The 20,371-nt window shown below is 42.0% G+C and overlaps 2 protein-coding genes across 2 annotated transcripts in view; both read right to left on the bottom strand.

Annotated features, from left to right (window-relative positions):
• The window catches only part of LOC147678522 (extracellular calcium-sensing receptor-like), a 74,823-nt gene extending 72,522 nt beyond the window's left edge, over window positions 1–2,301 (bottom strand). Inside the window, exon 1 of the mRNA XM_086945667.1 lies at window positions 2,114–2,301. Within this exon, the coding sequence (XP_086801793.1) occupies window positions 2,114–2,301 (188 nt within the window). The remainder of the gene's footprint in view (window positions 1–2,113) is intronic.
• An 8,482-nt stretch (window positions 2,302–10,783) lies between these two features.
• Window positions 10,784–20,371, bottom strand: part of LOC147678523 (vomeronasal type-2 receptor 26-like) — a 78,744-nt gene continuing 69,156 nt past the window's right edge. The window contains exon 5 of the mRNA XM_086945668.1: window positions 10,784–11,688. Within this exon, the coding sequence (XP_086801794.1) occupies window positions 10,784–11,688 (905 nt within the window). The remainder of the gene's footprint in view (window positions 11,689–20,371) is intronic.

Raw genomic sequence — 20,371 nt, forward strand, 5'->3', positions numbered from 1 at the left:
TGTCACCCCTAAGTTACACGCTAGTCAGCCCCAGGGCAGGGTGCAGTGTATTTAAAAAGTTATACATGTACTTTTAAGTTTTACATGTCCAAGTAGTGAAAAACTCTTTACATATGTTTTTCACTACTGCGAGGCCAATCTTGCTTATAGGTTAACATTGGGTTTACCTTATTTCATCCTATAACTGTAATTTCCAATTGGGCCAAGATAGAAGTTCAGTTTTGGTGTCTCTGGACTCACAATTTAAAATAACTTATGATGAAGTCAGATTTTAAATTGTAATTCTGAAAGTATCACCTTTCGACAGTTGGCATTTTCTTACCTGAACCATTCTGTGCCTCTGAATATCTCTGAATACACTTCTGGGTTGGGTGACATATGGGGTTTGTGCATTATCTCCAGACAGTCACATACAAAGGGAGCTGAGGTGTGTCATTCACATCCTGATGGCCCATCACCTGGCTAATGGGCCTTCCTGAGCAAGATAGGAGGGACAAGCCGACACCTACACCTGAATAGGAATGTGCCTGTCCCCACACAAAGAGCTACCCCTTGTAGTGAGTCTGTAGCCAGGGCAGGGAAAATAGGGACCTCGTGCACTTTAAAGCCCTCCCTTTGAAGCCCCCCAACTTCAAAGGGACAACTGGGTATATGTACTGGAACCCTAATAACATCAACTCAACACACTCTGGACCTGAGGACACTGTGCTAGGAAGAAGGACTGCCGTGCTGCTGAAAGGACTGATACTCTGCTGGATTTCCTGGACACTACCTTCTGTGCGTCTTACCCTGCCAAGTGGTGCCAATTTAGCCCTGGGCCCTTGATGGTAAGTTTTCCTATAGTGTTCTGCAAAAATTCACGTATTGCCTGATTCGCACTGGTTGAAACAATGCATTTGCCTTTAAAGCTGACTCATCGCTTCTTCAGACTCCACAGCATCAATAGCACGGCTTGAAGATGAGGCGTTACCTTCATCTGCGGGCCATCTACATTGACACAGGACCAGGATTTGTGATTCAGAACCAACACACCGTCTACAATCCTTCAGATCGACACCAACTTATCCCGTCCCATGCTCCTCGCAGCTGTTCCTTGACTTTGTGGATTGTTCTCCGTTAAGGTACTGTTTCAGCAGGCCTGTTTGGCTACCGTATCCAACCCATGCCTCATCATAGTCAAGTAGACTTTTCAGATTTGATCCGGTCTAGCGTGACAAGATAGCCCCAGTTGGAGCATAACTCTGAGCTAATTCAAGATATTCTTTAAAAATGAATACCTCTGCTTCTACTTATTAGATTTTTGTTGTTTCTGTCTTGATGTGTTCTTTACATTAAGCCCAATTTGTCTAACCTGGTGTGGATTTTTTTTTGTGGTGTTTGTCACTATTTTATTGTAATAAGTGCTGCACAAATACTATATACATTGCCTCTTAAATTAAGCCTATCTCTTCTGTGCCAAGCTACCAGAAGGCAAGAAAACGTTCTTGTTTCCTAGATACTGATCTACCAAATAATAGTTTCACAATAACGCGCACCACACTCTGCTCAGTCCTAGCGCCATGATGTCCCTTGCGATGAATGTTGCGCTTTACAAATACTTGTAAATACAAAACAAAAAAAAATACAAGCACAGGTTAATTTAGGGTATGTATTTCACTTACCGTTACTAGAGTGCCGGTTCCTACTTGGATAGGGTTCATCACTCTTCCAAATACAGACCCCATTTCAAACACTGGCATTAGAGAAACGTTTTGGTTTCCAATAACAACCTATTTGAATAATGTTTCTAAAAAGACTCTATGCATATCTACTGATTCTGCAGAGAATTATTAACCGCCTTCAATTTATATGACCTCACTATTCGTATAATATTTACAGTGATTTACCCTTAATTTTCTATGCCTGTGTCACCTCATCTTCTTATCTCCTTTTCTGATTCCTGGTCTTTAAACTAAACTTTTGTGTTTCATATTTTGCTCTACTTCTGTCTCTCTTTTAACCTTTTTTCCTCTTTATTATTTCTACTTTCTTAATCATGGCCTTTGTTGTGGCCTTTGTATTGTGCCTCATTGTTTAAATAAAGCTTTTTTAAACTGAAAAACATATATCTTACCTTTGGCAAGTGAGACGCAGGGGCATTGTGTGGAAGGTTTTGGCCGAGGAGTCTGGGAGGTACACCCTGTCCACGTGAACTGGAAAGATGCCACCAATCAGGATATCTCCAGGTCTGAAGAGCCCAGTGGGATGGAATCCATTCAGATGGCAACCTCTTGCTATCCTCTGGTCTACTATTGCAGGCATGGTCAGCCACATCACCAGGCAGCACAAGGTTTTCTGATGGTGGAGAAATGTGGAATACCGTATAGAAGACTTCCAAAGATATGCTTCTGTGTACCATCTCGAAGAGCAGATATCAGAAGTCTGACAATGCAACTTCACCATTTTGATAATTGTGATAAATTCCAACACGTGTCATCTAAAACCAGCATAATTATTACTAAACAGTTCAGGTGAAAAGCCAAAAAATGACAAGACATAATTATACTTGAGTTCTGTCTTTATACAAAGGTGAACCCAGGAAATGTTACCAACACTTTTTAAAGCATTTTATTAAAGTTATGTAATCATTCACCAGCATGCAATGCCATGAAAATAGCAAGTAAAGAACTGTCAACGATATGAAAACAGAACAATGGTATAGGTATCAGAGGGTCTTTTACCAATATGTTGGCACTGTAATAAGTAGTATTGCCAGGTATGGATTGAAAATGGGGAACAACAAGAAAGTATGCCAGAGCCAAGGATGGGGGATGGAAAACAGTCAAACAACATAGCAGGGAGGCGGCAGGAAAAAATAAGCATGTTTCGGTGGTTATCTTCATACACTGCAAATGATAAAAATCCCAGTTTTCAACTAACATCATGGAATTCAAATACATGATGGTCTCCTAACAGGAATTACACTGACCTTTCAAGTGTTCAAATAGTTTTCATCACAAGCGTAAAACTTTACTGTGGGCTGGGAAAATCATGGGATTTAATATTAACCCTTTCTATGCTGATGACGGAACCGCTCTGTCATCAGCTGCGGTGGTGCTGTGCTGATGACGCTGATTTCGCGCCTGCGCAGCGCTGATTTCACACCTGCGCAGCGTGTTCTATTGAGCGGACGGGGCCATGACGGAACCGCACCGTTATGAGCACAGCCCAACCGCGGCTGATGACGGAGCGGTTCCGTCGTCAGCATGCGGCCGCCGAGCGGCCGCCCCGCCCCCTTAGTGCTGCGGCGGAATAGCCACCGCAGCGATGCGGTTTAATGGGGGGGCTTGGTGAGCACTTTCTATCCTAATACAATTCATGCGGCATACAAAATCTCTCGGATAAAACCATCTGCAACTGGCCATAGTCCAAACCACTCTGTGGGAGTAATTCCTGTTACAACAAAAATTCCTCTTAAATTAATCTTTTAATCTCACCCTATGGAAGCGATTCCTGTTACACTAACACTTCCCCTAAAAAATGATCTTAGAATCCAAACAGCAAGGTAGAAGACACTGCATTTGGGTAGAGTACCATACATCATAATAGAGCACCACACAGCAGGATAGAGTACAGTACTGCAAGAAATAGCACAGGGCAGTGTGGTAGAGCACAGTAAAGCAGGATTGAGCACAATGCAGCAGGGTAAAGCACAGAACAGCATGGTAGAACACAGGGCAACAAGGTAGAGCATAAGGCAACAGATTGGATCACAGAACACAATGGTAGAGCATAGTATAGCATGTTAGAGCACAGTAGAGCCAGGGAGAGCACAATACAGCAAGGTAGATCACAGTGCAGCTAGGAATTTGACAGTGCAGCAGCAAAAAGCACAGTGCAGCAGGGGAGAGTTCAGTAACACATGGTACAGCAAAGCACAGCAGGGTAGAGAACAATACATTATAGTAAAGCACAGTGCAGCAGGGAAGAGCTCAGTACAGTAGGGTATAGAAAAGTACAGCTTGTTAGGGCACAGTACAGCTTGCTAGAGCACAGTACAGCTTTCTAGAGCACAGTACAGCTTGTTAGAGCACAGTAGAGCCTGGAAGAGCACAGTGCATCAGGGTAGAGCACAGTACAGCTTGCTAGAGCACAGTACAGCTTGCTAGAGCACAGTACAGCTTGTTAGAGCACAGTAGAGCCTGGAAGAGCACAGTGCATCAGGGTAGAGCACAGTACAGCTTGCTAGAGCACAGTACAGCTTGTTAGGGCACAGTACAGCTGGTTAGGGCACAGTACAGCTTGCTAGAGCACAGTACAGCTTGCTAGAGCACAGCACAGCTTGCTAGAGCACAGTACAGCGTGTTAGAGCAGCACAGTACAGCCTGGAAGAGCACAGTGCATCAGGGTAGAGCACAGGACAGCTTGCTAGAGCACGCACAGTACAGCTTGTTAGGGCACAGTACAGCTTGCTAGAGCACAGTACAGCTTGTTAGGGCACAGTACAGCTTGCTAGAGCACAGTACAGCTTGTTAGAGCACAGTACAGCTTGCTAGAGCACAGTACAGCTTTCTAGAGCACAGTACAGCTTGCTAGAGCACAGTACAGCTTGTTAGGGCACAGTACAGCTTGCTAGAGCACAGTACAGCTTGCTAGAGCACAGTACAGCTTGTTAGGGCACAGTACAGCTTGCTAGAGCACAGTACAGCTTGTTAGAGCACAGTACAGCTTGCTAGAGCACAGTACAGCTTGCTAGAGCACAGTACAGCTTGTTAGAGCAGCACAGTACAGCCTGGAAGAGCACAGTGCATCAGGGTAGAGCACAGGACAGCAGGGTAGAGCACAGTACAGCATGTTAGAGCACAATGCATCATAGTAGGACACAATGAATCAGGGAAATGCGCAGTATACCTGAGTAGAGTAGAGTGCAGTACCTAGTAGGTCCTGGAGCTGGATGCTCAAGGTTGGACTCAGACTGGGGTCAGTCATACAGTGTCTGCCTCCTGTCCTGATTTGGAAGTTGATTTCTCGTGACAGTGCTCCACTACCTTTACATCTCATTTTTCAACCATTCTGCTGGGTTCACTTTTATACCAGCTTGTGCCCCTGTGGAATAAGGCATTGAAGGAGATACAGGAAAAGGAGAAGAGCAGCTCATTTAAATAATTATATAATTTGGAATATCTAAGGAATACACCAATTATGCTGGATTCATTTTCTATTATATTTTCTTGAATTGAAACTGTTACACGATTCTATCAAATAATAAACCCACAACAGTGTACATAAGTGTCAGATTGTGTATTCAAACAACACTTAGTGGCATAATATATCGCTTAGTTACAAATGTGTTTGTTTTTATTGTAGACATTTTGTGGGTTTTTTAGCATCCTTACCTATTGGGGGTTCTACGTTTACACACGGAGTAAGCTTTGTAGCGGTCACCAGGTCATGTGACCATCCACTTTGCCTGCTTTAGAGCAATCAGTCGATATTTGGGGTGAGTTTGAAATTTGGCCAAACCTGTGAGTCTGTTTTTAGTAACTTTTTTCATCCATTGTATCCTCCAAATAGGAGTATGTGTCTAGGGCTACTGTGTCTGTGTATGTGTGTGGGTCTTCATTGTGTTTGTGAATGAGCCAGTGTGCGTAATGTTGAAGGACTGGCTCAAGTTAACTAGTGTGAGAGTGATCTGGGAGTTTTTAATTTCTGTATTATATTGACTAGTTTTTCTATCTTCATGTACTTCTCTGTTGTGCTGTTATTCTTTGTATTTTTCTTTACTCAGAATGATTTACCTTTCATCCTGTGGCTATTCCTATGAACCTGTTCAACTTAACTTGCCCCATTGCGTGTTTCTCTTTGCCCTGTTTACCTGTTTTCTACCTTTTTTATTTGTGAACACTGCCCAGAAGCATATAGTCAGGCTGGTACGCTTGTGTTCAGTTCCCTCATTATTAAAATGTGCACCTTTGCCTTACTGGTATCCCTTCCATTTGTGCCTGAAACTCCTTCTGTATGTTTTTGTAAATAATTTGCAAAGTGCCTCATATGTAGGAACTCTTGAATCTCTAGAGTGCTGATTCTCAGGTTTGCCTTTACTATAGCCCCTGACAGGGAAGGTCTCCATTGGTCTTCCCACTTTTGGTGTAAAGGAAGAAGGCACATTGGCCTCATCAGCATGTGACCTGACAATTGGCTGCAAAATGTGCAGTTTTGAGGTACCTATTAGCACCTGGATCCACCTACAGGACTCTCTTTGTAAAAAAAGTACAAGGGCTCGGGAAGATGGGGTCCCCATCAATCATATTTAGTTAATCCCCTCACTGCCAGGGTGTTTAAAGAGGTCAGTGTTGGAAACTGCTCTGTTTGCAGGATTTCCCCAAACCTTTTACCTTCCTCCTACTCTTTTATACTGACTCTATTTTTGTTGGCTCTAGGACTCTGGGCACTTCACCTCTGTTGACCATTGCTAAAGTGCCTGTGCTGTCTCCCCTAAACATAAAGTTATTGGTTTACACCTGTTTGGCATATATTCAGCTTACTTGTAAGTCCCTTGTTAAGTCGTATACCATATACCCAGGTCCTGTAATTTAAATGCTACTAGTAGACCTGCTGCACTGATTTTGCTCCCCACATATGTAGTCTTTCAAACCTGTTTCAGGCCTGCCATTACAAGGCCTTTGGGTGCAGTTTACTGCCACTTTGACTTGTCATTTAAAACCACATACCAAGCCTTATACTCCCATTTTATTACACACAGGCCACCCCAAAGGTGGTTCCCAGGTAGCCCTATGGGCAGGTACGTTGTAACTAAAAGGTAGGATGTGTTCCTTTAAGTTTTATATGCCCTGGTATTGACAAGCACCTACATGTGTTTTTCACTACTGTGTGGCCTACTCCTCTAATAGGCTAGGACTGGAAATTCCAAAAACTTTTAAGCTGTAATTTCTAATTAGAAAAGAATAGCTAAATCATGTTTCATATTTTTGGAATGGTAATGATAAAACCTCTTTAGTGGAAAAGGTAGATTTGACATTACTATTTTAGAAATGCAGCTTTCAGAAAGTAAATATTAATTTGCTCCTAGCTTTGCTCTGTGCCTGCAGCCTGTCTCTAATAAACACCTGGCTTGGGTGACAGCTATACTTGCATTCATCTGCATTCTTATGGGTCTTGCTGGGTAGGGAGAAATGGGAGGGACTGACACTTCAATAGATAGTGTCCTGCCCAGACACAAACACTGATGTATTTCCCACATATAGCCTTGCAGACAGGACTGTGTTGGAAGGGATATGAGCAATTCAGAGAGTTTCTTTGAAGTCACCGCCAAAATCAAAGGGACATTTGGGCATAAGTGCTGAATCTTTGGCCCCTAAAAGTAGACACTTTCGGATCTTGAACTGAACCTCTGTCAGAAGGACTGCTGTGCTGCTTAAAGGACTTGACTTCTGGACGGACTGCCTTCCTCCTTGTCACCCTGCCTCCTGCTCCTCCCTTACTTTACTGGAAGGACTCTGCCTTCCCTCCAAGCGATCTCCAAGTGCTTGCTGTCTTGCCTCCTGTGTCAGGGACACAAAAGACTTACTGAAATTCTGCTGGTGAATTTGGACTCTGCCTTCTGGTAGTCCTGCCCTTGCCTTAGGTAGCACCTCCAGGTTCTAGGACCCAAATGTTGCTTCCTCAACTGATGTTTTCAAAAACTGACATACTGCATCAACTGTGAGAGAAATTCCACCACATCACCCTTTGACGCTGATGTAGAGGGTGTTTGGTGACAGTAGTTCCACAGCCACGTATCTTGATGGTGATGCTCTGCGTGGCTCGATGATGATGCATTGAATTCACTTCAACAGAGCTTGACAATGATGCAGGACCCCCTTTGAGTGGCTCAAAAATGATGCAGTAGACTTTCGATGCTGACAAAATCTCCTTTCAAGGTGTTTCTTCATCGGGACCTGTGTGGGTCCTATAGCGGGCCTGCCGGTGATCGCGGATGACCTGAACTTTGGATATGCATTGGTCCCTTGTGACCTCAAATAACCTTTTGACCGCTAGAGACTTACACACACTATTTTTGCATTTCAGCTTTAAACAATCATATCTTGATTTTATTGATTCGAATTTTGTCGGTTTGGTTATATTTTGCTCGGGTAAATAGTCTATATTTTTCTAAACCTTTTTGTGGTGTATTCATTGTGTTACTGGGTGTGTATGTGTTGCTCAAATACTTTACACAATGCCTCTTTATATAAGCTTGACTGTCCTATGACAAGCTACCAGAGGTTGATCACATGTTATCTGTTAGTGGGTATCTAGCCTACTCTGACAAAAGTGATGGTTCTTGTCTGGCCTGGGTGCATACCTCAGCCAACAAAGAATCCCATTTCTAACAGTGTGTCTTCAACTCTTTCCTAAATTGGAGGATTGCTGGGGCAGTCCTGGTGGATACAGGGATAATTATCCAGATAATGGGTGCATAGTTAGAAAAGTCCTGCTGCTTTTGTTTTCTTCTTTACACTTCTTCATCTCCAGTCTACTGGCAACATGGCTGGAGGTTTGCTAAGATCCGCCTTAGTTGGTGAGCTTGTCTGAAAGATATGCAGGTGTGCTAGTTGGGATGGCTTTGTAAATAATGCAGCTGGTTTTAAAGATGATGTGCACCCAGAAGAGTTGCCAATGGAGGTCTGTCAGGATGGGGGTGTGTTCAGCATTTTCCAGGATTTCAATTAACATATGGATACAACATGCACACAGCATTTCATAGTGTGCCTACAACAGAAAGGGAAGTGTAAATCATCTACAGGAAAACACTTTTTATTATAAACAGTGGCACATCTACTGCACACTCACTAACTCATCCATTCATTTATAAATAAAATCATTGATTTACTCACTGATGCATTCATCCATACATTAACACACTCATCAAACCATCTATCCATCCATCCATCTATCCACCCGTCCATCCATCCTTCCATCCATCCATCCATTCATCCATCCATCCATTCATCCATCCATTGATCCCTCCATCACATCCAACAATCCAGTGCTTGTTTCAGGCATAAGAGGCCTCAATGAAATTGAACACACAAACGTTCTCCAATGCCACTACATATCCTCCATCTATACTAACAAATAACTGATGTGCTGAAATATCCTTAACTAAATATCAAGTATATTAATATTGTGAAGTAAACAGAGGTAAGTATAAATGTTCAATCCCAAGTACACAGAGGTAAGTATAGATGTTCAATTCCAAATGTTACATGTATCTATGCTTACCTAGCTTTAGAATATTTTGGTACTCAATATTTTGACACAATAAAATTGTGTCCCTGATATTTTGACATGCATCCTCCCATAGCACTAACTCCAAGGCATACCTCAGTAGCAAATCTTGACATCATCTAAGACTGTGATGTCTCAGTATCCTCTCAGGATAACAAGGACCATGGCCAGTGTTAAGATACAAATTCTATAAAAGGCAGCCCCAGTCTTCTTTCTTTCACACAAGTCTTCTATTAGCTGCACTGTCCTTCAGCACGTCAACTGTCTCTATGTTGTTCTCTACAAATTGCCCAACGCCCACCTGGGAAGATGTTGCCTTTGAAATCTTCAACCGATCATGAGAGTTCATATGTTCCAGTCTTAACTGTCTACACTAGCTTTCCATCAGTGAATTGTCCCATTTCAAACTTTATATTTTTGGTGAATAGGCTCATCCATGGATACATCTTTTGCTACCCAACAAGCAGAAGGCTGCTCAACCATTTTAAGTGCACCCACAGGATAGCTGTGAAAATCCTCAATTTAACCATTTATTGTAGACCAGGGCAAATTGACCATGAAGCTCTGATTTGTTTAAACATATTCCCTAGTGCCTGTGTGCCATCCTCTGTCAATTCCATTGCGCCACTCACCTCAGTCATAAATCTTGAGTACATCTTTAAGTGTGATCTTTCAATATCTACTGAGATTATTAAAAGTTGCTAATTATTAAGATGCAAGTCCTGAATACGCCCAGTCATGTTTTCGTTTTTTGAGAGAAGACCTCAGTCATCGGTTGTCAATCACCTCTATCTTGCAGTCCATACATTGCTCAACAACTCCCCATAATAATCTACATTTTCTATCTTCAATTGCTATCCTCAATTGACTCAGCTGGGAGTCTTCTGGCTGGGTCCTCATCTAGCCACTGCTTTTTCTTCTTCATCTTGCATGAATGCCCTGAGCTGCCTTCCAAAGTGCACATTTCGAATACATAAATCCTTGAAACAAATGTATAAAGAGATACATAAATTATAAAAACAAAAACAAACATTTGGCTCGACTGGATGATGAGAAACATTTTAATCATTATTTATATAATTTTGTTTTGTTTATTACTGAGGTTTGTTATTGAAATGGAAGCCTCAGGGTACAGCAATTAAAGTTAGTTATTTACATATTTTTTCAAAGCTTTATTAGCAGTCTCCTTAACTTGTCCTTTGTGTTACATCTGCCATCCCTGTATTGAATATATCAATGTGTTGTCATCATTGCTCAGTCTTTTTAATTGCTGTGAATGTGGTGCATATCAAATGATGTGGCATACATTACTTGAGACATCTGATAGGATTCTCACTCCTGCATTCAGTTACCAAAAAAAAGAAATGAATGGGAAACAGTAATATTCTCAGGGGTACAATCACCAGAATCAGAAACAAGGGACACTAAGAGCCAGTTCAGGGGCATGCATGACTCCCAGCTCCAGTTACCACTGGTCAAAGAATGAATCTTTTGTGAGAGAAAACCAGTCCTACTATCCTCTTCCCTTGTCCAAGAGATGCCTTCTGGAATTTTTCTGTGGTTGAAAAAGGATGGTGTAGCACTTTGGGAAAAATATACAACAGACTAGGGCACAACTAGAGCATAAGATAGAGAAGATTTCCATGGCCACCATGTACTTGCCCTTAGTACTGAGGTAGGCTGGAACAAATGAGAGCCACACACTGAGGAAGGCCAGCATGCTGAAGGTGATTAACTTAGCTTCATTAAAGGTGTCAGGCAGTTTTCTGGCTAGGAATGCAACAATGAAACTGATGGAGGCAAGCAGCCAAAGATATCCCAGCATGCACCAGAAAGCAATGTGAGACCCCTCATTACATTCAACTATTATGTATTCAGGCTGAGTGTGGATTATATATTCTGGAAAAGGAGGTATGAAAGCCAACCAAAAGGCGCATAGAAGTACCTGGATGAGTGTACAGATGCTGATGATACCAAAAGAGAGCTCAGGCCCAGCCCATCGTCTTAGTTCACTGTTGGGTTTGGTGGCATTGAAGGCAATGACCACCATGATGGTTTTGGCCAAAATGCAGGAGATACAAAGAGCAAAAGTGATGCCAAAGGCCACTTGACGCAAGAGGCACTTCTTGGCCGTGGGATAACCAATGAAAGCCAATGAGGATAGAAAGCACACAGTGAGGGATAGTAGCAGAAGGTAGCTCAGGGAGCGATTGTTTGCTTTGACAATGGGAGTCTCCCTGGAATGAATGAAGAGACTTAGTATGACCATTGTTATCAAAGAGAAGAAAACATTAAGAGCTGCCAAGGTGCCCCCTAAGGGCTCGTCATATGTGAGGAAGTCTATAGTCTTTGGAATGCACTGATCTTTCCAGGTACTAGGCCAACTCCACACAGGGCACTTCAAGCAGTCAATGGAATCTAGACAGGAGATAACATAAAACATATTTCAGATTTGAACACATATAATTTATGACAACAAATATAGACACTTTAGTAATTCACACACCTCTGAAATGTACGGTAGATCTGTGCATAACACATTCTGAACGCCAATGTCAGAAATTATGTGTTAAAACAAGAACATTTCTTAATATTTTACAGGTAAATGCATGTTCCTGAAGGAAGTCTGGGAGGAATTCACTGGCAGAATATATATGGGAACAAGACCTGTTCAAACTCCTTCTACAATACCACTTCCCATAATATAAATTGCACAGCCCAAACTTACAGTGTATTTGTTAGGGGATGCAATATAAAAACTAAAGGAGCACAATGCAATGTAAATATATTTCAGAACATGAAGACGAAAGCAAGGTTCTGATTCAAAAAGTAAACATCAGTTAACCGATTATGACAAATAAAAGATTGCAGGACCTTTGGAGTGATAGGTTTGTAACAGAGACGCATGTAAGTCTAAAGAAGGATGTACAAATTTAACAGTAATATCTGGTAAATGTTTCCATCGACCTTTTCACTGCAACTAGAAAAATCTAAACTAAATTGATAAGTCCCTATTTTAGTCATACCTTGGAGGAACTGCTTTTTCATAACCTCTAATTAAAAATATACATATATGCAATGTTAGTCCACCAACACGAGGTAGAATCATCCCATGATTCAAAAGATTGGCATCAGCATAAGGCCCAAAACAGGGATTCAATAGACAAGTGAATGGCAAAAAGGTTGACAGAGGTGCTTAGTTTAAGAGAGAAGGGAAGTACTCTAAAGGTGGTCAAAGGCACCAGGGCACCGCTTACCCTTGATAGAAGCCTTCTATCACCTTAATTCAGAAGGCTTTATGTCCCTGAGAAATCCAAAAAGGGATTTTCCTCACTGATGACTATTTAGCATTTGGTTGCTACATTGTTCCTTTCCAAAGCTCATACCACACTGCCCTCTAATTTATAAGCAGTGGCAAAGCCAGTAGGTTTCATTTTCTGGCTATTGATACTTGACTATTAGCTTTGATAATGCTTTTATGCCAATTTTGTTTGTTTAGCATTGTCAAAAAGAAATGCTTTTTGCTGATGTTGTGTGGCATTGGCTTAAAAAAGAAGGAAAAAGAACATAATGATGTGCATGCATGTATTCATATGCGCTCATAATGGTGCTAGGGAGCCACCTTTCATTATTATGTATGTCCCACATCCACCACCACACGTGAATGTGCATGCAAATTGGCCCTGCAAAACATTGTCCACATTTTTTATTTACCACTCCAAGATGGCGGACAACAGTCTAGAAGTTGTCAATAAAATAACTAACTATATTGTGATTAAAATGGAGTTTGTAAAGGCAAGAAAAACAAAAATAATTATGGAGCATGTGCAGTTACCATAGGGGTGCAAGGGGCATCAGGGTGTTGAGATGGGATATTAAAAACAAAAACAAAATAAAAATCAGGCTCGGTAGGGTTTAGGGCTGGAATGTATGAGATAGAGGTTGGGGCTAGAAGCAACACCAAATGTTCAGGGAGCAAGTATTTGGAGGAAAAATCACACAAGGGATCAAACAGGAAAACAGATGCAGTCCCAGGAAGTTCTGAAAGAAAAAGAAAATTCTTTGTTTTCTTAAGTATGCTCCATGGAAAGGACAAGCACAAGTAGAGGAGGGAAAGTCATCAAACAAAAAGCAGGCAATTGTTCTAAAAAATGGCAAACAAATATTCAGCAATGGACGTACCCAGAGCCCACACTAAGATTTGTGTAGGCCAGAAAATGCCCCCACCTTGAAATGAATGTAACACTCCTTTCTTTGATATGAATTACCTGCACACCCAACAACTGGGATGCTGAATAGATCTGTCTCTACACTATGACCCAATCTCCAACTCTTTCTGCCACACTTACTTTGGATTAGCCCTCTATTCATTCTCTCCAGCACACAAGTATCAGAGCTGCACCATGCATTGACAAGGAAACTTGCAACATTTCTGATGTTTACAGGAATTTACATTAGATGATGACATTTTGAAGAAATAAGGACATCTCTGGACATTATTAAATGTAACAAATAGGAAAGTCATTGAATGGTACTTCTTTACTGCTTTATAGCCCCAATTCTGTGGACTGGATAATGAATTTACTACATTGTAAGGCTAACTCACAGTTTGTTGCCCTAAGTTTGTGCTATAGACAAAAATGATAACACAACTTAGAATATTTTATTTATTACAGTTTGTCTCTGTTGATATTCAATAGGTTTGTTTCACTTACATTGCTAAATCTGTTTGCAAGATTTCCTTTAAAAAATGAAATGAATGTCCAATATTGACACACGTTTGGGAACATTACTCTAAATTTATTTAGAAAATATATCCATCAGTATACAATATATTTTATCAGCTGACACTTTGTAATTCAGCTTCCTGTATATTGCTTGTGATAATTTTTCTTGTTTTTCATATTGGTGTATTTTCAATGTTTTTGCCCAGCTGATATATAATGTCAAATCTTATATTTCTGTACACTGCATGGCATATATTAGTTTTTCGGTTTTCCTATAAGAAATAGCTAATAAAGTTATTAGAAATCTGAAAATTTGAAATGAAAATGTATTGTGTTAAATTTATTACTAGAGAATTTGAAATGCTAGTCTTGATTATTTAGATCATAAGTCAAAGGGAATCCAGGAATCAATAGGGTCCTGATTTGGTGCGGTTCATTCACTTTTATAGCGCAATTACACCATTATAGGCATGTTTATCACATATCACACTTTACTTTTGTACAACTGCATTCTCTTGTTCAAAGTGGTACATACATCTGATTTATGCTTTTTTTTATTTTTCCCCTTTTCTTCTTCCCAATTTCCTCTGCAGTGGTTGTTAATTATACATAAATTCAATTCAATTGGAAGTTTATTGCGGCTAGATATAGCCATAAAAGCACATTCACAAAAAAAACAATTGATTACCAATCCAAGGTCAAAAATAAGCAGTTCATAGTAAGCATGGCATTTGGGCAAAATAAAAAGGATACCATTAGATACAATCATTATTATGGGAATTCATAATTCTAAAATCCATTATAAAAATATAATTTACAATACAGATTTCATACAAATTTAAAACTCTAAAAACTTTTAACTCCATATGGAGCCATTCATATCAGCCAGATACCTGTATGGATCCCTCCAGAACACCCTCCTCAGCTAATTAATGTATATACATCTATTATGTATCCAGATACTCTGCATATAAATTGTTGCCACCCTAGTCATTGACTGTAGATGATTCAGATTTTAGCAAATTTCTGCGGATTAGCCACAAAGAGAACAGGAATTTTGATACTGCAACCATATAACCCGGATCAGTATCAGTCCTTGGAGTCCTAAAGAAGTCTATGTAGTTCCTGACACTCAGGTTCCTGCAGAGTTGTATGATCCATTTACGCCTTGGGTATTTATACGCTTCACAAAAGAGCGTAACATGGATCGAGGTTTCGTCCTCGATCTGACTCCCCGGACAAAGGTGAGAACAACCTCCTGCCCTCTTGTTGGTTATTGCGAATAGCGGGAGGGTTCTGTATCTAAACTGCAGGAACAGTTTCTTTGCTAGGGTCAGATGAATAATATCAGGACCCCTCTCAAATTCATAGTGGCACTTAAAATCAAGAAATCTATGTGTTAGGCTTGAGAAGCTAACTGGAATATCTGTGTTAGTTTATTACACTTTTAATACATTTGTCAGAGATTTCTTCGAAATTGCTTGGCAGAATGTTTCAGGATCGGTCCATAGTTTTTCCATGCCTATGGTCCTAAAAGACTGTTTTACATAGGAGAACCAGGTTATACTATCGCCCCCAGTGTTGACAGCACCACTTTTAGGTCCTCCTTATAGCTAACCAGCTCAGGAGGGCTCCAAAACCGCCGCCAGTATAACAGTGGTCAGGTGGAGATGATGTCCGCAACAGGAATAATATTTAAATTCATCCTGAGCGGGACAAGCGGGCTGCTTTTCGGCAGGGTCAAGAGTTGTCTAAGAAAATTGTTTTCAGTAACTGTGAGGGCATTATAAGACTTATGTCCCCACAGTTCAGCCCCGTAAAGAGAGGCTGATCTAGCTTGGACCCTGTATATTTCCTGTGGTGGACTTATCTTTTTTAAAACACAACTCTTGTGGATTTTTAGAATCCCCCCCAACTGACTGGGTACGTTTTAAGTTAGCCTTAACCATCTGGGGGACCCACCCCATTTTTTCAGTTAATGTGAGACAAAGATAGTCAAAGGTGGGGACCCTTTCAAGTGTTCCAGCATCTAGCAAGGGTTGTTGGCAGTTAGTGGATCTAGCATTAAAAACCATATATTTCATTTTTTTAATGTTGATCACGAGATTTCTTTTGTTGCAGAACTGTGCAAATTGGTTAGGAACACGCTGCATACCTCGAGCTGACTTTGACAACAGCAGAGTGTCATCCGCAAACATCAAATCGGGAAACCTAGTTTGGGACAATTTAGGGGAGTCTATATCCTTGATAGCGAGTAGGTTGTCTATCAATCCATTTAAGAGAAGGGAGAAGAGAGTAGGCGCCAACACGCAACCCTGCCTCACCCCCTTCACCACGGGGAACTGATCTGTCCCTTGGCCGTTCTACCATACCTAACTCTTGCAAATGTACCTTCGTGAAGTTGTTTGAGTTGGTCGCATAAATATGGAGGAACCCCCATAGTCAGCATGATGGTCCACAGCTGGCTGCGGTCCACCATGTCGAATGCATATTTTAAATCAACGAAGGTTAGATATGGGCTCCCACCTTTCAACACTACATGCTTCCAGTAGATTAGCTGGAGCCTGAATAGTTGGTCTAGCATAGAGGTTTTTGCCCTGAAACCAGCTTGCAAAGGTGTCAGGATGTCGTGATAACAGATCCAATCCTGCAATTACCCTCGCATACATTTTTTGAGATACATCGATAAGGCTAATTGGCCTATAGTTAGCTGGGTCCATAGGAGACCCTTTTTAAAGATGGGTATGATCTCAGTCCCGGACAAAGTGCTGGGTAGTTCGAGTCCCTGAAAGATTGCATTAAAAAGCGAGTGTAAGTAGGGAACCCAAACTACCTGCTCACTTTTATACAAATCTTCAGGGATCCGATCTAGGCCTGGTGCTTTGTTCATTCGGAGCTTACACAGAGCTAACTTTACCTCAGCCACGGTACAAGGTGGAATAATTCAAGTAGGATCAACTGACCAGAGAGATGCTAGTGGCTGATATTGCTCTTTTTGCAATATAGTATAGAGGTCTTTAAAATATAGACGCCATGATTCCTCAGAGATATTTGGTTCCACATGGGTCTTACCCTCTGAATTCCCAGTGCGGACCAAATTCCAGAAAGCCCTTGGATTTTTTTCCTCAAGGGCGATCTTAATGTCTTGCCATCTATGTGTTTCCCATTCGGATTTGGCAATGGTAATAATTTTATTAAAATCATCCCTAGCTGCCTTAATAGGTAAGGGATCCCCACCCTTCAGGGATAATAGAAGTGTTTGTTTAGCAACCCTACAACCCTTGTTAAACCACAGGTCTTTATCAGTACAGAGTTTATGCTTGGTTGACTTGGGACGATAGAAGAAGTCCGCCAATGTTGCCACCATCTCCTGGTGTATTGTTCCTAAATCATAGGTGGTATTACTATTGGAGATGGTCTCTTGGGCGGTGGCTGCCTTTTCCATAAGGGGAATAATGGCTTTGTACATACTTGCCACTAAATTTGGGGATTGGGCAAATGTTGCCCAGCGAATACGCCTCCTCCATTTACTATTCTGAGGTCACGTCGGGGCGAAATAGGAAGGCCTTGGACTTTTTTACTAGTTTGGAAATCTAGCATAATGGTGAGTAGGTTGTGGTCGCTCTCCCAGCACTCCACAACCTTAAAGTCTGTCACTTTATGCCATATTTCCATACTAATTAAGAAATAATCAATCAATGTTGCGTGATCTAGTCTTTTAAAAGTCGGGAGCCCTGGGTTATCATTCTGAAAGTGCCCGTTACACGCCCTTATAAAGAAGGACAGTGTAAGGGAAATCAATTGAAGCACTAAAGGGGTGCATCTCTTTACCTCATAGGTATTTGGGGGAGGAATTGACCAGATTGCATCTTCTTCGGCGGTGATGGGTTTCATGCCTCCCTTGAAAGGTTCATAGTGGCAATTGAAGTCCCCACCAATAGCAAAAGCCACATCTCCAGGTAGGGATTTCAAGAGAGAATCCAATTGGGCCAAGGTCGAAGATGTACCACTATACTGGACAGGTCGGGAATAAATATTATTGAGGGCCCATTTTTTTGACTTTTAAAGGTTAAAAGGATACAAATTATAGCTGGTTAGTGGGTGTTAACTCTTTTTACCTCACATTCAAAGTGAATTCCCACCCATATACACATGCCCCCTGATGGCCTGCCTCTAGGTCCCTTACGGCAAGTTCTGAATAAGTCAGGAAGCCCACCCGATGGGTCGGACTAAGGGCCCATGTCTCTTGAAGGAGGCAGATCTCATAGGAGTCTATAAGAGCTCCCCAGTCTGGCAGATCCATCTTGGCCATTATACCTGCAATATTCCAGGACAAAATACTAAGACCACCACTACAGCCTTCCGACCCTCTTCTAGTTACAGCAACAGTGGTCGGACCCTTTAGTGGACCGGTGACCAACGAGTACAAATCAACAATGCTGCTTTGAGTACTCTGGCCAGTTTGTAGTGAGCTCAGGGATGAACGGGGCGGAGGCAGTCAATCAACCTGATCAAGTGAGTTAAACTTGTTACTTACTGGGAAACCTTACAAGAACCGGTTCCCACCCATTTCTTCACCATAATTCTGGGGGTCATAATGGTCAGCCCATCCCCTGTTGGAGCCACAGTGACAGTGATTGGGACTGTTAGTTGGAGGGGAATAAAAATAACTTAGATTCTCAGGATGGATTTTTGAATGGGCTGGTGTTACAGAGCCCCTACATATGTATTCAAACACCCTTCTATCTTTAAAATTGATTACAATACAATCCCCCTCCACGTTTTTGACTCTACTTCCTACCCATCCCACTCTCCTAGCAAATACAACTTGGCAGTGCACATTCCTAGGAAGAGGACTATAGAGGTTCAACCAGTGGATACATTTGTTCTTTAACTCAGGGTATGATTCTGTCCCATTAACAGTTAGTTTAGGGACCAATGTCAAAACAACCACATATGGTACGCTTTCCGGAGGAATATCAATACATGGTAAAGTACAATGTGGACCATCCACTGCCGTCCTCCCATTTGACAAACCCCTAGGATCGCTCCGCGCTTCTCGACCCAACTGTTTTTGGTCTTTAAAATTTGTGTTGCTAGCTGCCGTTAAAGTGGCCTTCGAGTGGTTGGTACATGGTGTTGATATTGGCCGTTTTTCAGGGGCAGAAGTCGGCAACAAATGATTAGATCTTAACACAGGGCCTTCTCCTGGGTTAATTGCTCTTCGTTCAACTGTTTGATCCTTAATGCCCTTTAAAGTGTCAATGCTCCCTTCAATTTTGGTCAGCCTCAACTCAATTTGTGATAGTCTCTCCTCAAGGGGCTGTTGTAACAGCTGCAGGAGATCGCCCAATTTAGTCAAAAGAACATCCTCGTTTGGGGAAGAGTCAGGGCAAATGGTTGGATCAATAGAAGCAATAACTATCGGTTGTATGGGTTGACCACTTAGTAGAGTACTGGGAACAGGGGGGCAGATTCAGTATTAATATTATTGAGCTTCGGGAGCTTGGTCTTCCTCCCTTGCGAGGTTCCACCACCTCGTTTCCTTTTGGGAACTGCTCCTTCCACGCGCCCACATAACTGTCTTGAGTTTGATCCTTCCACATAGGACACCACTATATTAGTTTCAGATATTGACACCGAGTCATCGCTCATGTTGTCCTGCAGCGGGAGCTCGCCAATTGGGGGAAGTGATCCCGCTCCCTGAGCTGTTTGCGTGCAAATTCCATTCACTCTCCCCTCAGGAAAGATGGTTTGTGTTATGAGTGGCGTGTGCTCTGGTGTACGGGCTCTCGCCAATTCCCCAAGAGAAGATCTTTTAGCAAAAGCTAAATCCTGGGAGAGCCGGCGCTCCGTAAGGATAATTTCATGTTCTAAAACGTTTGTGGCCCTTGTGATGAACTTATCTAAAGTCCCTGCCACATAACCCCCTGTTGTCGATTCTTATTCCGCACTTCTCGCCAAGCCATTACCCACAGTACTTAAGATTGCTGCTAGTACTCACAGAATGGAGGAATGGCCTTCAGGGGTCTGTGTTGGTGATGTTAGGGGGGTGGCCCGGTCCGGTGTCCCCCGGGCTACAACGGGCCCGCCCTTGGCCCGGGCTTCGCCCGGCGCAAGCTCGGGCGAAGCGGGAGGCACGAGGCGCTTTTCAGCAGGTGGTGGTGGGAGGGCTAAGCACACCCTCAGTGTCCCTCTGGCTCCTGGGACCGGTAGTCTCCTCTTTCCCTTCCTTTGGCAAAATAGCGGCAAATCAAAGCGTATCCCATAAGATGGCATTTATTCTTTGCACACCAATAAATGCAATCAGGCATGTATTTTGAAGTCCTGATGGTGATCCAGCATTAATACAGGATCAAAACGTTGTTGACCTT

The sequence above is a fragment of the Lissotriton vulgaris genome, chromosome 12, assembly GCF_964263255.1.
Source record: "Lissotriton vulgaris chromosome 12, aLisVul1.2, whole genome shotgun sequence".
Lineage (NCBI taxonomy): Eukaryota > Metazoa > Chordata > Amphibia > Caudata > Salamandridae > Lissotriton > Lissotriton vulgaris.